Source organism: Lepidochelys kempii, chromosome 17, assembly GCF_965140265.1.
Source record: "Lepidochelys kempii isolate rLepKem1 chromosome 17, rLepKem1.hap2, whole genome shotgun sequence".
NCBI lineage: Eukaryota > Metazoa > Chordata > Testudines > Cheloniidae > Lepidochelys > Lepidochelys kempii.
In genome coordinates, this window is record NC_133272.1 from 21,945,755 (window position 1) to 21,962,475 (window position 16,721).

Here is a 16,721-nt window from a genome sequence, read left to right on the forward strand (position 1 = left end):
TCTCAGTGCAACACACTAAAAACTTCCCCTTTTTTGTCCAGCCACATTTATTTTGGGCATTTGTTTTTCTTTGCTTTTTATTTTAGAGGTTTTGGAGCCTACAAAACAGCAGAACTCTGACACTGCGTGCAAATCACCGATGGCCAGATCATCAACAGGACATCAGTGTTATCCTGCCTTTATCCAATGCCAGTGGGAATCTCGCCAGTGCAAGGTCGGAGGGACTGGGCCTGCCTCCTTTGAAAACGCCCGCTGTGTGGGCAGGAGCCGGTGCAGGCTCTGAGCTGAGCACAGGATTTGCTTGCAGACACTCAGCGCCAGAGCTGATTGAAATAGGGGGAAATCAATTCTTTGCCAAATATGAAAAAAAAACTTTTAAGTTGAAAACCAATAACAGCATTCATTGAGAATGTCAGTGGAATTCATGGGCAGTGGGTGAACCCCACCCTTGGGGAAGCTAGCCCCCCGGCCACACCCCTTCCACCCAAGGCCCCATCCGCTTGCCCATCGTACCCCCGAGTGCCTCCCTCCCTCCCTCCATGGCCAGAGATTCAAGCGTGCCCACCCCCCGGAGGAGCCCCAGCCGGTCTTCCCCAGCCACACCAGTTGTCCCGACCCCCTGGCCACCTTGGGGCCACCCCAGCTCCTGGTCACCAGCCTGAGCCCTGAGCTCCAGGCTGCCAGCCCCAGCTGAGCCCCCACCAGCTTCCTGGGAGAGGGGGAGCGAGGGCAGGGCCACTGCCCGGGTTAGGGGAGGGTTAGCCTCCCCTGGCCTTGGATACCTGCCACCCATGGTGGAATTCCAGCCAGCTCCATTTAGTACTTCTAGATCTGTCTTTGTACTTCCCTGGCCCAGTCGGTGTACTATCTGAGGACCTCCCAAACATTCATTCGTGTGTCCTCCCCTCCCTCCTGTGAGGTAGGGCTGTGTTACCATCCCCACCTGACGGATGAGGAACTGGGGCCCAGAGAAATCAGGGCCCAGATTCTCAGTGGTATTTGCGCTTAATAGAAGTTAGTAGCCAAAATGCCTTTGAAGATCTGGGCCACTTGGCCATGGTCACCTAGGGAATCAGTGGCAGAGTCGGGAATTAAACCTAGATCTTCTAAATTCCATTCCAGTGCCTTAAACACATGATCATCCTTTCTCCATATAGCACGCTTCAAAGCACTATGCAACTACTAACTAACTAATGGGGTTAGTGGTTCAAAAATCTCCAGATCAGACACAGTATCTAGTGCAGTCTGGGCTGGGACTGAAACGCAATTTTGAATTTATTGAAATTGCAAATTTTGAAGGCGTTCCCTCAATAAAGTCATGGGATTATGGCAGAACCTTGGGAGTTGCTTTTCGCTTTTCATGATGTGATAGCTCTTTTGGCCTGATTATTCATTCTCAGAGCTTCTTCCTGTTTCTATTTGGTTTCAGTCTCCAGCAGTGCGAAAATCAGGCATTCAACAGTCAGGAGTCAGACCCAAAGATTTAAAATAATCAGTGGTGGTTTCTTTTTCTTTGCCTGAGCCTCTCGGGTACACTCACTTCACATCTTCAATCTTTTCTCTGCAATCCTGAGGGCTTTTCTTTTCTTTTTTTTTTTCAGCAAAAGCTGAGATTCGCACACAGTTTCTTGATTAAAAACTGTGAAAGTGGCATCCCCGAGTTTCACGCTGTGTCACAACTGGAGCAGGGCAAAGGATGAGAAAAATTATTTGCAATTATTTCGGTGACTTCTAATTACGACATGGAGTCGATTGTGCTCACGCACGCTTTTGCTTCGGTTTCTGCAAACATTCCTGCTTGTGAAATTATAGCTGTGTGAATAGCTGGTTTTTTAGTCGTTGGCAATTCCAAACAAAAAACAATCAGTTCAACGCAAAGAAACCAAAAATCTTCTGACTGTTCAGCAAATCAAAAGAATTGGTGAAATTTCATTTTGGGTTGAACTAAGTGCTTCATTTGACATCTTTTTAACCTTTTTGCTAAAAATAAAGGAAAAGACAAGGTAGAGTCACAAAAACACCAGAGGTGGTGGTGGTGACCAGGCCTCCTGGTAACCTCTGGGCCAACATCTGGGAACCTACTTCAGATGTGGAGACCTGGGCTTGATCCCCACTTTGCCTGATATGGAGACTTGAATTTGGGTCTCCCACATCCCAGTATAATGCCCAAGTCACTGGACACTACCTCCTTCTCCATCCCTCCATTTTAGTGAATGGTGGCTGCATCTGCCCAAACAATCAAAATGTGGCATATCAACGCAGCTCTGTGTCTCTCCCTGACTCCAGGATGAAGTCACACCATCTGAAATATTTGCTCCATTCTCAAACCATGGAAGCTCCATGGTGGGGAAACACAGGTCATAAAAACATAAGAATGACCACACTGGGTCAGACCAAAGGTCCATCCAGCCCAGTACCCTGTCTGCTGACAGTGGCCAATGCCAGGTGCCCCAGAGGGAGTGAACCTAACAGGTAATGATCAAGTGCTCTCTCTCCTGCCATCCATCTCCACCCTCTGACATACAGAGGCTAGGGACACCATTCCTTACCCATCCTGGCTAATAGCCACTAATGGACTTAACCTCCATGAATTTATCCAGTTCTATTTTAAACCCTGTTATAGTCCTAGCCTTCACAACCTCCTCAGGCAAGGAGTTCCACTGTGCGCTGCGTGAAGAAGAACTTCCTTTTATTTGTTTTAAACCTGCTACCCATTAATTTCATTTGGTGGCCCCTAGTTCTTATATTATGGGAACAAGTAAATAACTTTTCCTTATTCACTTTCTCCACACCATTCATGATTTTATAGACCTCTATTGTATCCCCCCTTAGTCTCCTCTTTTCCCAGCTGAAAAGTCCTAGTCTCTTTAATCTCTCCTCATATAGGCCCCGTTCCAAACCCCAGCTCATTCCCTCTTGCTGCAGAGCCACGGGCTGGCTCCAGCTGGGAACAGAATTGGTTGCTCCTTTACCCTTCCCAACACACTGCAGATTCCCTAAAGAGCAATTACCAACCCTTGTGGCAGCCAGGAATACTTGGCGTACGACGTCTACTACATTGAAACATGACCCCCTTGTACACACCAAGGCCCTCTGTCTGCGATAACTCGAAACACTGAACAGCAGACAACCCATCAACAGCCAGATCGGATTAGGGAAGGGATTTTGAATTTATTGGGAGTCAATTTATAGCAAGGTTCAATCTAGAGCCTAAGAAGGAGTGGCAATATATCCAGCGTAAACATGCCATCTCCCAGCTGTTTGGCCCGATGTCTTCGGTACCGCTGACCCACAGAAACTGCTTTCCTTTCTCCAACAGCTATGGCAACACTGTATACACACCGGGCCAGAAAAAAAAACCAACAACAATGGGAAGAGGAACTAGACAATTACTTTCTGCTAACCAATGGGAACACATTTTAGCCAGTGTTCTGAACGGCTCCTTTGACCTCTGGGTACGATTAATCCAGCAGAAAATCACATGGAGGATGCATTGGACCCATCTTCAAAACAGGTACTGCTAAGTCAGACGGATGTTGGTGCCGTGATGCAGCTGGTGGGAATGAACCTAGACCTGTGGTTTGGGCAGGACTAAACTGCAGAGTTAATTTTTTTCCTATCAACTGCAATGGTATTGCACGTACCTGTAAACCCAATGGATGGTCATTGGAAGCTGAATAAATCTGGAAAAATTTGGCTCAGCAGACCACTAATAATGGCTAAAAGACTAGTCCTCCAAAAATGGAAATCCAAAAAGCAACCAACAATGGGAGACTGGCGCACAGACGTCATCAGGGTGGCCACCATGGAAATGTATGGGCCCCCCTCTTCTCTACCCATTTCCTTCCCTCTCTGTCTCCAGCCCCCTCCTCTGAATTTTGCTTCTAGTCTCCATCTGATTTTAATAATTTTTCTTTAACTATTGAACTTTTATAAGCAAAATGTGTTTGTAAATTGTGCAACACAAATCACTGATTTATATGCTAATCATTGATATTATATATAATTAAAAGTTTAAAGCATAGCTCAGCATATATAGCACATGGTTAATATAGTATGAGAAGTGCATGTGTCATGAGAAGTTTGTGTATATTTTATGTTAGTTTTTTTCTATATATATTATTTTTAAAATTAAAAAAAGTTAATAGAAAAATAACAATAATCATAGCTTTTATGTCCTTTACTTTAGGAGGAATTGGGGAGTGTCCCTTAAATAGTTTGGGAGCCGTCTAGGAATACTCACAGTGTTCTGTGTTTCTGGAGTGAGCTGGGCATGGCAGTTTTGTGTGTATTCAGCGAACATGGTTATTTGGAACCCAGCTGGGCCTGTGGGTCTCTTCGGGTGATTGTCATTGTTGTGAGAAGATCAAAAGGCCCGGTGTTGTGTTTTGAGGCGTATTTGCAAAAGATAGGGTATGAAAGAATCGTGCTCAAGACAGTTCCTCCCCTTCGCTGGTGAAGTAACAGAGAGTTATGACTCAGCTTTCAGCCCTTCACAGCCACTCAGTTTCCTCTGCTGTCAGCATAGTGGCACCATGACATCAGCTGCCCCACCATGCTGGAAATTCCCTCACAATCACCTTCCGCTCTGCCCCCTGAGCGCCTATAAAAAGACAGATTGTCCTTGGATGCAGCATCAGACAGAGAAGGAGCGTTCAAGAGTCCCTGGTCTGCTTCTGCTCCTGACGCTTATCCTCACCCGACAGCAACATGAAGGTCTCGGTGGCGGCCCTTGCCATTCTCCTCATCATTGCCTTCTGCTCCCTGGCCTCCTCTGCCCCAAGTAAGTCCAGCTTCTCTCCTCTTTTTCAGTGTTTCCCTTCAGAGAAGGAAGGAGAAATGTCATAGCCTGGAGATGGTTCCTCCTGCCAGCTCCTAGCCAGCAGGTTCTCGGTGGTTGAGGCAGGGCAAGGAGCTCTCTTCTGGGGAGGGGAGAGCCCTGGTGGTTCAAAGATCTGACAAGAACTTTCAGGCCTGGGTGTGTCCAGGAAAGAGGAAAGGATGGAAGGAATTATTGGAGGAAAATCTCTCCCATTTCCCTCCTTCCTTCACCTCCTTTCCTTATCCCAACTCCTTACAGCTGGAAGTCTTGTCTTCCTGCCCTGTCCCACGTCCCCCAGGCTGCTAGAGAGGCTTTGCTTTGCATACAGTTCAGCACACACTCATGTTTGTTGTCTCCGTCTCTCTCAGTTGGCTCCGATCCCCCGACTGCCTGCTGCTTTACCTACACATCCCGGAAGATCCCACGCGGCTTGGTGGTGGATTATTATGACACCAACAGCATGTGCTCCCGGACAGCCATAGTGTAAGTACAAACGTCAGACCCTGAGACAGAGAGAGAGATTTTTTGTGTCCCCTAGTTACTGGCCTTGGAGGTTTCTTAAGACCCATGGAACGTAGAAAGGAGGGTAGGCTCTGGCAGAGACTTCACCAGAGAAAGAGAAGTGAACAGATGACGGGTGTGCAATTTTCAAAAGCGCGAGGCTGCTGAGACATTGAAGTCCCATTATCGGAAGTGATTGAGACACATAGGAGCTGAGTCTCACTGAAAGTCAATGGACCTTGTGCTCCAATGTGGCTAGATCACTTCTGAGAATGGGCCTTTGGCAGCTAAATCACATAGGTGTTTTGGAAAATGTTCCCCTAATCTACGAGATCTGGGTGTAACTGGTATTAGTGAGAGGAGAGGTTTTAAAGGGAGACATTTGGTTCTCTCCACTCACAAAGTTCCCCTTGTTCTAATCCAAATGTTTTTCATTCTGCAGATTTATCACCAAGAAGGGCCGTGAAGTCTGTGCTAACCCCGAAGAGGACTGGGTTCAGGAGTACGTGACCAATTTGGAACTGAACTAAGCGGAGCAGGGGACAGATCAGGGACCACGCCTTGCCCAGCAATGAAAGTGTTAATGATCAAAGGGCACATGCATCTAGTGTTATTGCCACTGGCTGACTTAGTGGAAATAACCTGAAGTATAGAAATGTATTTAAAATATTATTTCAATCTATTTAAGAAATTTAATTTGCACTGAAACCTGAGCTAAATAGTGTACTATTTATAGATTAGTACATGTGGGTTTGGGGGCAGGTCACATGACGTGGCTCCATTCACAACTCAAATGTGAAGATTATTTAATATATTTTATATCACATGGAACATTTCCTGTCATATTGAGCTCTATGATTTGATGGAATGTTGAACGTAGATTATGAAGAATAAATATTTTTATAAGAATGTCCTGTGTTTGCCTATTTGTTAATTTGGATCCTTTTTGGGAAAGACACCTCTTATTATTAATAATGATGTTGCTTTATAAGGGTCCATGCCCCTTTCTAGGCCAAGAAAACTAAAAGCAATTTACAAATATATGTCTGAGCTTACACAAAGTGAGGTGAAGACAGGCAGTGGGGGAGTGAGGTCTGAGAAAGACAAGGGTGATAGCAATTTACGATCATCAACTTTAGAACTTCCATGCTTTGGAGAAGGGAATGGAAATTTGGTAGGTGGGACACCCTAGTGTCAGGGAGGTGCCTTTTGCTGCCCTCATGAAAACCTATCCAAATCTGGCCCAGTTTTAAGCCTTGGAAAGATCGCAGTTCACACAGGCTCAGTAACAACTAGATAGACTTTGGCAGCTAAACTCTCTGAACATTTCATCTGTACTGAGCATACTCCAGTTCCAGGCTGCAGGGGGGGAGCAGGGCTTTTCTTGCAACTGATATGCAGAGCTAATGAGGGTGACTGGGACACCGGGCACTCAAAATGAGAGCAGGGAGACTGTCTCCTCCATTCCCTCAGTTACCCCCCCTCCCCCACTAGCACCCAGAACGGGAGGAGGAGAAAGAGGAGGCAGCCTGACTCCACTGTAGCTGGGTGAGGAGCCGGGGGCAGGGCAGAGGAGGGATGACGGGCGCAGATGGCAGGGGACAGGAGCAGATGGCAGGGGACAGGCAGAAGCTAGGAGGGGCAAGAGTAGAATACAGGGAAGGAGCAGCCAGGCAGGTGGGGGAGAGGAGCAGGGGGAACAGGGACAGACAGTGACGTGAGCAGAAGTGTCTGTCTGTGATTGTGACCAATTTCAGAGGCATACATACAATCCCCATACTCAGGGTTTCCAACTCTTGTTCTGTCATCACCAGTCTGGGCTTATGGTATTTGGTGCTTTTCTTAAAGCCCCACCTCCTGGAGTCACGTGATGACAGGAGAATCTCACCTTTCATTTAAAAAAAAGTAAGTTGGCCATGCTGGGTAGTTTTGCTTATTGCATTCAAAGACATTGGCTTTGTCACCCCAATGACTGTTTAGGGTGCTGTTCACACACTCCAGATCTGAGTTAATGAGTCCCTCACCCCAGCCTGGCTCTTCAGAAAGCTAATTTAGGAATAAAATTGGTTGGGAGGAACAATTTAGACTTAAAAAATGCAAATGAAAATAGGCAGGTCTTTAAGAAGAATGTATTTGATGGCCAAAAAGCCATGGTTCAACAGAGAAGAAAGAGATCAACTTTGGGTAAAAGTCTGTCATGGGTCAGTGGCAAAGTAAGGACAGAAATTAGAAATAAAAATTCAATATATTACACATGGAAAAGGGGGAAAACAGATCACAACTGATATAAACTAGAAGTTGTGAAGGGCATAAAATTGAAAAGGAAAGCTAAAGGCATCAGGGAAAAATCCATGCCTGGTAGAGCTAAGGAAAACAAGGAGGAGTTTTTACTATATATTGGGGGGGAGGGGGGGGAATCTTAGCAGACCCATTACTAAATAGAGATTGTAAAATTATTAATAATGATGCAGAAATTGCAGTAGTGTGCTACAAGTATTTCTGTTCTATATTGGAAAGAAGCAGGATGACGCATTATATCAGCTGAGGATGACAAAGCATTTTCCATTGTATTAGTCACTGAGGAAGATGCTGGACAACATATGGCAGGTTTTTAAATCAGCTAGATTTTTAAATCAGCAAACCTAGATTACTTGCACCCAAGAGTCTTAAAAGAGCTGGCTGAGGAGATCTTTGGTCCGCTGATCTTAATTTTTAATAAACCTTGGAATATTGAGGAAATTCGAGAAGACTGATGCAGTGGTAAATAATGTTGTGGACAGGGCAGTCACACAGAGCAATCGGGTTTTCCTGGTAACTTAGACCATTCACACAAAAGTCATTTTAACACAGCCAAATGCAAAGGAATGAGAACTACAGACCACACCTACAGAAGGGAGGACTGTCTTCTGGAAAGCAGTGTCAGCTAATCCTTTCTTCTATCTTCGCCCACTTTTCCGCCATGTCAGAATTGAACTGTGGAATCACAGGCCACAATCTCTGCACTTCCTGCTGCCACTTCCCGAGCCGCTTGTCAATATTCTCTGCTCAACAGAATTGGTGTCATGCCCATCACCTTTCCTATTTCTTTCCTGGAGATTCTTCAGCCATGAAACTCCGCTGCACCTCCATCCTACAGGGAGAGAAGAAGAGCCTAGCTCAGAGTGAGATGAGGAAGGAGTGATGGAAAGTCGAGCTCTACTTTGGTCCCTGTTCTGGTTCTGTTCCTGCCTGGCATCCCACCTGACAGGAACACAGAGGTCTCAGTGCTGCCATCTTCTGCCCAGCCTCTTCTGCTGGAGACTGGGAGACTGTCTCCTCCAGGCCCTTAGTGACCCCCCACAACAGCACCCAGAAAGGGAGGAGGAGAAAGAGGAGGCAGCCTGACTCCATGGTAGCTGGGTGAGGAGCAGGGGGAAGGGCAGAGGGGGGATGACGGGCGCAGATGGCAGGGGACAGGCAGAAGGTAGGAGGGGCAGGAGTAGAATGCGGGGGAAGAGAGGGGCAGCCGGAGAGGAGCAGGGGGAACAAGGACAGACAGTGATGTGAGCAGAAGTGTCTGTCTGTGATTGTAACCAATTTCAGAGGCTTATACACAGTCCCCATACTCAGGGTTTTGTGTTGTTGTCACCATCTATTCTCTTGGCATTTGATGCTTTTCTTAAAGCCCCACCTCCTGGAGTCACATGATGGCAGGAGAATCTCATGTTTCAGAAGGACCTAGACCAATTGGAAGATTGGGCCAAAAGGAATCTGATGAGGTTCAATAAGGATAAGTGCAGGGTCCTGCACTTAGGACGGAAGAACCCAATGCACAGCTACAGACTAGGGACCGAATGGCTAGGCAGCAGTTCTGCGGAAAAGGACCTAGGGGTGACAGTGGACGAGAAGCTGGATATGAGTCAGCAGTGTCCCGCTGTTGCCAAGAAGGCCAATGGCATTTTGGGATGTATAAGTAGGGGCATATGAGCAGATCGAGGGACGTGATCGTTCCCCTCTATTCGACATTGGTGAGGCCTCATCTGGAGTACTGTGTCCAGTTTTGGGCCCCACACTTCAAGAAGGATGTGGATAAATTGGAGAGAGTCCAGCGAAGGGCAACAAAAATGATTAGGGGACTGGAACACATGAGTTATGAGGAGAGGCTGAGGGAGCTGGGATTGTTTAGCCTGCAGAAGAGAAGAATGAGGGGGGATTTGATAGCTGCTTTCAACTACCTGAAAGGGGGTTCCAAAGAGGATGGCTCTAGACTGTTCTCAATGGTAGCAGATGACAGAACGAGGAGTAATGGTCTCAAGTTGCAGTGGGGGAGGTTTAGATTGGATATTAGGAAAAACTTTTTCACTAAGAGGGTGGTGAAACACTGGAATGCGTTACCTAGGGAGGTGGTAGAATCTCCTTCCTTAGAGGTTTTTAAGGTCAGGCTTGACAAAGCCCTGGCTGGGATGATTTAACTGGGAATTGGTCCTGCTTTGAGCAGGGGGTGGGACTAGATGACCTTCTGGGGTCCCTTCCAACCCTGATATTCTATGATTCTATGATTCTATGATTCATTTAAAAACAAAATTGGCCATTGGTAGTTTTGCATATTGCATTCAGAGACATTGGCTTTGTCTCCCCAGTGACTGTGTAGCTCAGAGACCGCAGGGTCTGAATTAACGAGTCCTTCACCCCTTACTTGTGGCTTCAAAAGGGCCAATTTCCCAAAGCTGAGAAAGTTATGAGCAAAATTCATTGGGAATAAAGTTTTAGCCTGAAAAACCTGAATGCCAGTTAGGAGTTCTTGAAGAAGAGTTTATTAGATCTTCAAAAGTCACAATTCCCAAATAAGTTTAGAGAACAACTTTGACTAGAAGCCAGTCTAGTCCAGTGGTGAACTGAGGGGAGCAATTAGACATAAAAAAGTGATATACAATGTTTTGCTAAGAGGCACTGGTGACTGCATGGGTCACAAAGCTCTTTGACATTGGGCGTGTACACACCTCAATTAACATAACTGTCATTCATAACAACCTCACCTCCCACACACACACATCCCTCAGACAAAAGGGGCTCGCTGGGCAGGCAGAGGGGCTTTTGCCCAGTATTGCTGTAGGTCAAGTGTGTGTGAGTTAGGTAAGACAGAGCAGAGGCAATAAGCAAGAGAGCCCAGCTGCAGACTGGGATCACATGACCCTGGGAAAAGTTAGAGAGAATTTTTGGGTCTGGTGTTGGCTGAAGAGGCTTGGGGATAAAAGCAAAGAAATTGCTCCTTTTGTTTCCCCCTGAATTGTCAGATGCAGAACTTCATAAATTACTGTAACGAAACAAGACTCCAGCAGAGAAAATACCAGACTCCTGCAATTTCTTCTTCCAGCTGGAACATCCCCAGGGCCCTGAATGTTGTCTGGCTGTTCGGGTCAACTGATAAATGGTAAAAGGGAGACTAGATAGCAATCGACATAAATTAGAATTTATGAAGTGCAGAAAATTGATAAGGAACACTAAAGACATTAGGGAAAAATCCATGACTGGCAGGTATAAGAACTATAAGGAGTATTTAAGTCATAGGCACCAATTGCGTGGGTGCTCCGAGGCTGGAGCACCCATGGGGAAAAAAAGGTGGGTGCTGAGCACCCACTGGCAGCCCCCCATCAGCACCTCCTTCTCCTGCCCCAGAGCCTCCTGCCCACTGGCAGGCCCTGCCGATCAGCACTTCCCCCTCCCTCCCCACGCCTCCCGCCCGCCGCAATCAGCTGTTTCGCTGTGTGCAGGAGGCTGGGGGGGAAGGGGCAGGAGTGAGGATGCAGCATGCTCGGGGCAGAAGGCGGAACAGGGCGGGAAGAGGTTGGGTGGGGGTGTAGCGGGAGTGGGAAGAGGCAGGGTGGGGGTGTGGCCTTGAGGGAAGGGTTGGGGCAGGGGCAGGGCCTGGGGCAGAGTTCAGGGTAGATGGAGATGGTAAAATTGTTAATACTGATGTAGGAAAGGCAGAATTGTTCCATAAATGTTTCTCTTCTGTATTTGGAAAGAAGCAGGATGATGTTCTTGTATCATGTGAGGATGATGAAATACTTTAGAGTTAATTAATAACTCATGGACCATGTTGGGGGACGGATAGCTCAGTGGTTTGAGCATTGGCCTGCTAAACCCAGGGTTGTGAGCTCAATCCTTGAGAGGGTCATTTAGGAATCTGGGGCAAAAATTGGGGATTGGTCCTGCTTTGAGTAGGGGGTTGGACTAGATGACCTCCTGAGGTCCCTTCCAACCCTGAGATTCTATGATTCTATGATGTGGGCAGTCAGACCCAGTGGTCACAGCTGGGGTCAGAACCAAGGGTCAGAGCCAGAATCGGGAACCAAACTGAAGAACACGGTTGGAGCAAGGCTGGCACAGGAATGATCACAGCTGCAGGTGTAAGCAGTGAGCATCCACTGGCCTAATGCTGCTGCTGGACTTAAGGGCAGGTCTGGTGACACCTCTCAGCCAGTCAGGTGGTTTGGTCAATCAGAGCGTTCAGCTCCAGGGCAGCTAGCTGATCCAAGGCTCAGCTACAGGCCCTGATTCCTGATGGTAACCAAGGAAGATGTTAAAGAGCATCTACTAGGGATAAACATTTTTAAATAATTAGTCCTGGATAATTTCACAGCCAAGAGTTTTAAAAGAGCTAGCTGAGGAGATCTTTGGCCTGCTGATGTTAATTTTTAATATATCTTGGAATAGCAGGAACATTCCAGAAGACTGGAAGGGTGATAATGTTATTCCTCTATTCAAAAGAGGAGCAAGCGGCATAACCCAGGTAACCATAGACCATTTAGCTCACCTCAATCCCAGGAAAATAATGGAAAAGTCAACATGGGCTTCAACTGACAAAGAATTAAAAGAATATGAATATAATTAATGCCAGTCACTATGGTTTTATGGAAAACAGATTTTATGAAACAAAATTATTATTCTTTGAGGTGACTACAAATTTGGTTGATAAAGTCACTGCATAGATGTAATATACTTAGACTTTTGTAAGGTGTTTGACGTTAGGACCACTTGACATTCTGATTAAATAATATGTGACAGGGTCAGGCCAGATGGCTACAGGAGAGTGATAGAAGGCAGACATATTAGCCCCAGGTTAAGTAGGGTCCTTTTCCCTAGGTAAGGTAACAGGGAAGGTTCCAGAACAATCAGGAACTTTCTGGAAACAATTAAGGTAGATAGACTGATTAGAACACCTGCAGCCAGTCAAGAAGCTGCCAGAATCAATTAAGACAGGCAAGCTAATCAGGGCACCTGGGTTTAAAAAGGAGCTCACTTCAGTTTGTGGTGTGTGAGTGAGGAGCTGGGAGCAAGAGGCACTAGGAGCTGAGAGTGAGAACGTGGGCTGTTGGAGGACTGAGGTGTAGAAGCATTATCAGACACCAGGAGGAAGGTCCTGTGGTGAGGATAAAGAAGGTGTTGGGAGGAGGCCATGGGGAAGTAGCCCAGGGAGGTGTAGCTGTCGCACAGCTGTTTCAGGAGGCTCTCTAGACAGGGCCCTGGAATGGAACCCAGAGAAGGGGGTGGGCCTGGGTTCCCCCCAAATCCTCCCAACTCCTGGTCAGACACAGGAGGGGTTGACCTGGACTGTGAGTTCACGAAAATGGCCAAACTGAGGGCGGCTGTGAATCTCCGAGGCGAACAAATCCGCCAATAAACGCAAGACCCATCAAGGTAGAGGAGGAACTTTGTCACAAATTGCTATTATACAATTTCAAGGATGCACTTGTTAAAGGGATTAAGAAGTAGCTAACTGACAGATTTCAAAACATAGTCATCACTGGGGAATCACCATGAAATGGGGATGTTTCTAGCGGGATTCCACAGGGACTGGTTCTAGGCCAGATGCTATTCAAAATCTATACTAATGATCTGGAAGTAAATGTAAAATCACTGCTGGTAAAATTTATGGATGACCCAAAGATTGGCAGAGTGGTAAACAATGATGAGGACAGGGCAGTCGTACAGAACAATCTGGTTTGCCTGGTAACATGGGCCCACTCGAACAAAATGTGCTTTAATACACCTAAATGCAAAGTGATACATCAAGGAACGAGGAATGCAAGCCTTACTTACAGAATGGGGGACGGTGTCCTGGAAACAGTGCAAGTCATGGGAGGTGATTGTACCAATCTCCTTGGCACTGGTTAGGCCTCAGCTGGAGTCCTGTGTCCAGTCTTGGTCACCAACGTATAGAAAGGATGTAGAGAAGCTGAAAAGGATCCAGAGGCAAGTGACAAAAATGATCAAAGCCATAGGAGCAAAGGCTGAATGAATGGGGTATGTTTCATTTGGAAAATAGGAGATTGAGCAGAGACATAAGTGGTCTTCAAAGACTTGAAAGGCCGCCGTAAAAAAGATGGAGAAAAGTTGTTCTCTCTTGCCACAGACAGGACAAAAGGCGACGGGTTCAAACTACAGCAGAGCAGATTTAATTAAATCTCAGGAAAAACTTGCTAAGTGTAAGGGCAGTAGTTCAGTGGAGCCAAGGAAGGTTATGGAAGCTCCTTCACTGGAGGATTTCAAAAGGAGGCTGGAGCCACCTGTCTGGGATGCTTTAGACACGACAAATCCTGCATCGTGGCAGGGGTTAGACTAGCTGACCCTTCTAACTCTAAGGTTCCATGGTTCTGAGATTCTATGGCGTTGACAAGAATTTAGGGTGATCGTGGACAAGTGGGTAGAGCTCTAAGTACCTTCATGGGATGAAAATACCGGGTACCCCAGGGCTCTTTAACCTAGCAGAGAAAAGCAGAACAGATGTGTGACCCGAAACTGAAGCCAGACAAATTCAAACAAGAAATTAGGCATCAATTTTTCAGTGTGAGTAATTAACCATTAGTACCAACTCCCAAGGTTTGTGGTGGATTGCCCCTCTCCTGACATCTTCAAATCAAGGCTGGAGGTCTTCCTGAAAGAGACGCTTTGGTCAAACAGAAGTTATAGGGAACAATACAGGGGTAAAAAGCAATAACCTGTGCTATGCAGGAGGCCAGACTAGATAGTCTAATGGTCCCTTCTTGCCTTAAACTCCATGCATTTCTCCTTAAGGCAGCAGAGTATCTACAGATTGAATGTCTCTGGGTTTCTGAGCTGCTAAGGGTGTTGCTTTCCCATAACTACGCGTAAGTACCTAGTCAGACAAATTCCAACATTTTGGGGCAGGACCTCCATAGGGGACATGTGTATATGTATTCAAATTGCATCAGTTCACCACAAGAGTCAGGGCTGCAGCTAATACCAAAAATGCACCAGATACAGAATTATCCAGCCCACTCCTTGCTCCATATGCCATGACCAATCCATGAGATATTCAAACTCCTGATCTGTTTCCTAGCAAAGTCATGTTTATGATTTCTAGGAAATCAACAACATTGCAACACAGCATGATGAGTTCATATCCTCTATTGTTAAATCATTTGTTCCATTTCTTCTCACTTGCAGCATCAGAATTGAATTGTGAACATCAGAACACAAGAACAGCCAGACTGGGTCAGACCAAAGGCCCATCTAGCCCAGCGTCCTGTCTTCCGACAGTGGCCAATGCCAGGTGCTTCAGGGGGAATGAACAGAACAGGGCAATTATCAAGTGATCCATCCCCTGTTGCCCACTCCCAGCTTCTGGCAATCAGTGGCTTAGGGACAGCCAGAGCGTGGGGCTTGCGTCACTGTGGAATCATATGTCTCTGCACTTCCCCTGCCAACTCATAAGCAGCATTTCAGTCTTCTTGGTTCAGCAGAATTTCTCATGCCCAACATCTTTCTGCAAGGAAATCTCCCAACTCATCCCTTGAAATTCTTCATCCATGAAATTTCATCCTACAAAGAGAGGGTAAGAGCCCAGGGCTCAGAGCAAGATGAAGGAGTATTTCAGAGAGATGTGTTCTGCTTTGGTCCCTGACCTGGTTCTGCTCCTGCAGCTCTTTGCACCATGGCTGTCCTTGCCGTTCCCCTCATCTCTGCTTTCTGCTCCCAGGCCTCTGCTAGTCCACATGTGTCCAGTTTCTCTCATTCTTTCTCCGGACACATAATCTCTCTCCCTCTGTCTCTAAGCCCTAGTTACAGGTGGGGAAAGGCAGATTTCCTTATAACAACCTCTGTTCTGTCTTTCATAGCCCAGTTGAGCTGTAGATATCTGAGGATCAAGCTGCAGCGCCATACAGACTCCCAGCAGCCAAGGATGCAGGGTCTCTTACACTGAGCTCTGTCCTCGTGTCAGACTCTTGGGCACAAGAGAACAGGAGCTGGGTGGGAGTGGAATCTCCTTAGCCCCCGACTGGAGTCAGCTCTCCGAGACTCCTGGACACCTGCAGAGTCGTGGATTAGAAAGCGTAACGGGGACATGCTGACAACACCCCACCATATCCTTACTGAATTAGGGTTAATACCTCTAGGTACATTGTACTAGAAAGGCAAGTGTTTATGTGCTATTGCAAGGTGGTTTGCAACTTCTTTAGCAGGAAGACATGAGTGTAGTGTAGACATGGCCTACATGTGAAGTGGATTTCCTTAGGAAATCCCTTGAGGTGAGGGATATGCAGATTTTCCCCTCACAAGCCAGCCTTTTGCAGAGAGAGACCCAGTGCATGCTAAATACTGCCTTCGGGGAACTCCGTATCCAAGACCCCTGATCTGTATAAAGAGTGAGCTAAACTTGTCATGAGTGTGCTTGTTCTGAGCAGAAGCTGTGATGAACTGGGAGTCACAGGGACTCTTCCCTAGAGTAGGAGGGTTGAAGTTATCCAACTTAAGGCTGGGGTTCCTGGTAAGCTTATTAGCATGTGTGTAGGTTCTTTGATTGGTTTTAAATATGTTTTCTCTGCAGTGCTTTTTACCTTAGGAATAAAGGCGGCTCACTTAGAGAGAGCTGGATGGTGGTCATAGGAGCAGCAATCATGCCGTTTTCAGATTCTGAACAGAAAGTGAGCAGGTCCGCCTCTGCTGGGAAATACGCAGTGACAGGTACAGCCTGGAAATACCCACTTGGAAGGGAGAGAGATGTCTGCCTCCACCCCGGAGAGGCAAGAGCTGGGTGCTGAGAGGGGTGCCTTGCTGAACTACTGAGGGGAGATACAGGGGCAGTTGCCCTGAACTGTGACAGCAACCATGGAGAGTTTGTCTTTCCTTGGAGGGGTCCTCTGAAGGCCCTGAGCCAGGGAGCTCTGCCTCTAAACACTTCCACCTCTCCCATAGGCGCAGATTCCGTGGGTGAGCCAGAAAAAAAATAGTGGGGTGCTCAGCACCCACCAGCCATAGCTGCTCGGCGGCGCCCCTGCTTATCTGATCAGGGTGCTGCCAAACAGCTGATTGGAGGCTGGGGAAGGGACTTGGGGGAGGGCGGAGAGCAGCAAGCAGGTGGGGTCTCAGGGAGGGGGTGGAGCAGGGCCTGGAA

General features: G+C 46.9%; 1 protein-coding gene across 1 annotated transcript; it reads left to right on the forward strand.

Moving 5' to 3' along the window:
- Positions 1–4,648: 4,648 nt before the first annotated feature.
- On the forward strand, positions 4,649–6,232 carry LOC140899551 (C-C motif chemokine 4 homolog). Its single transcript, XM_073315246.1, has 3 exons — positions 4,649–4,783; positions 5,191–5,305; positions 5,766–6,232. The coding sequence occupies exons 1-3, from the start codon at positions 4,711–4,713 to the stop codon at positions 5,851–5,853; spliced, it is 276 nt and encodes a 91-aa protein (XP_073171347.1). The 5' UTR covers positions 4,649–4,710; the 3' UTR covers positions 5,854–6,232.
- The last annotated feature ends 10,489 nt before the right edge of the window (positions 6,233–16,721 follow it).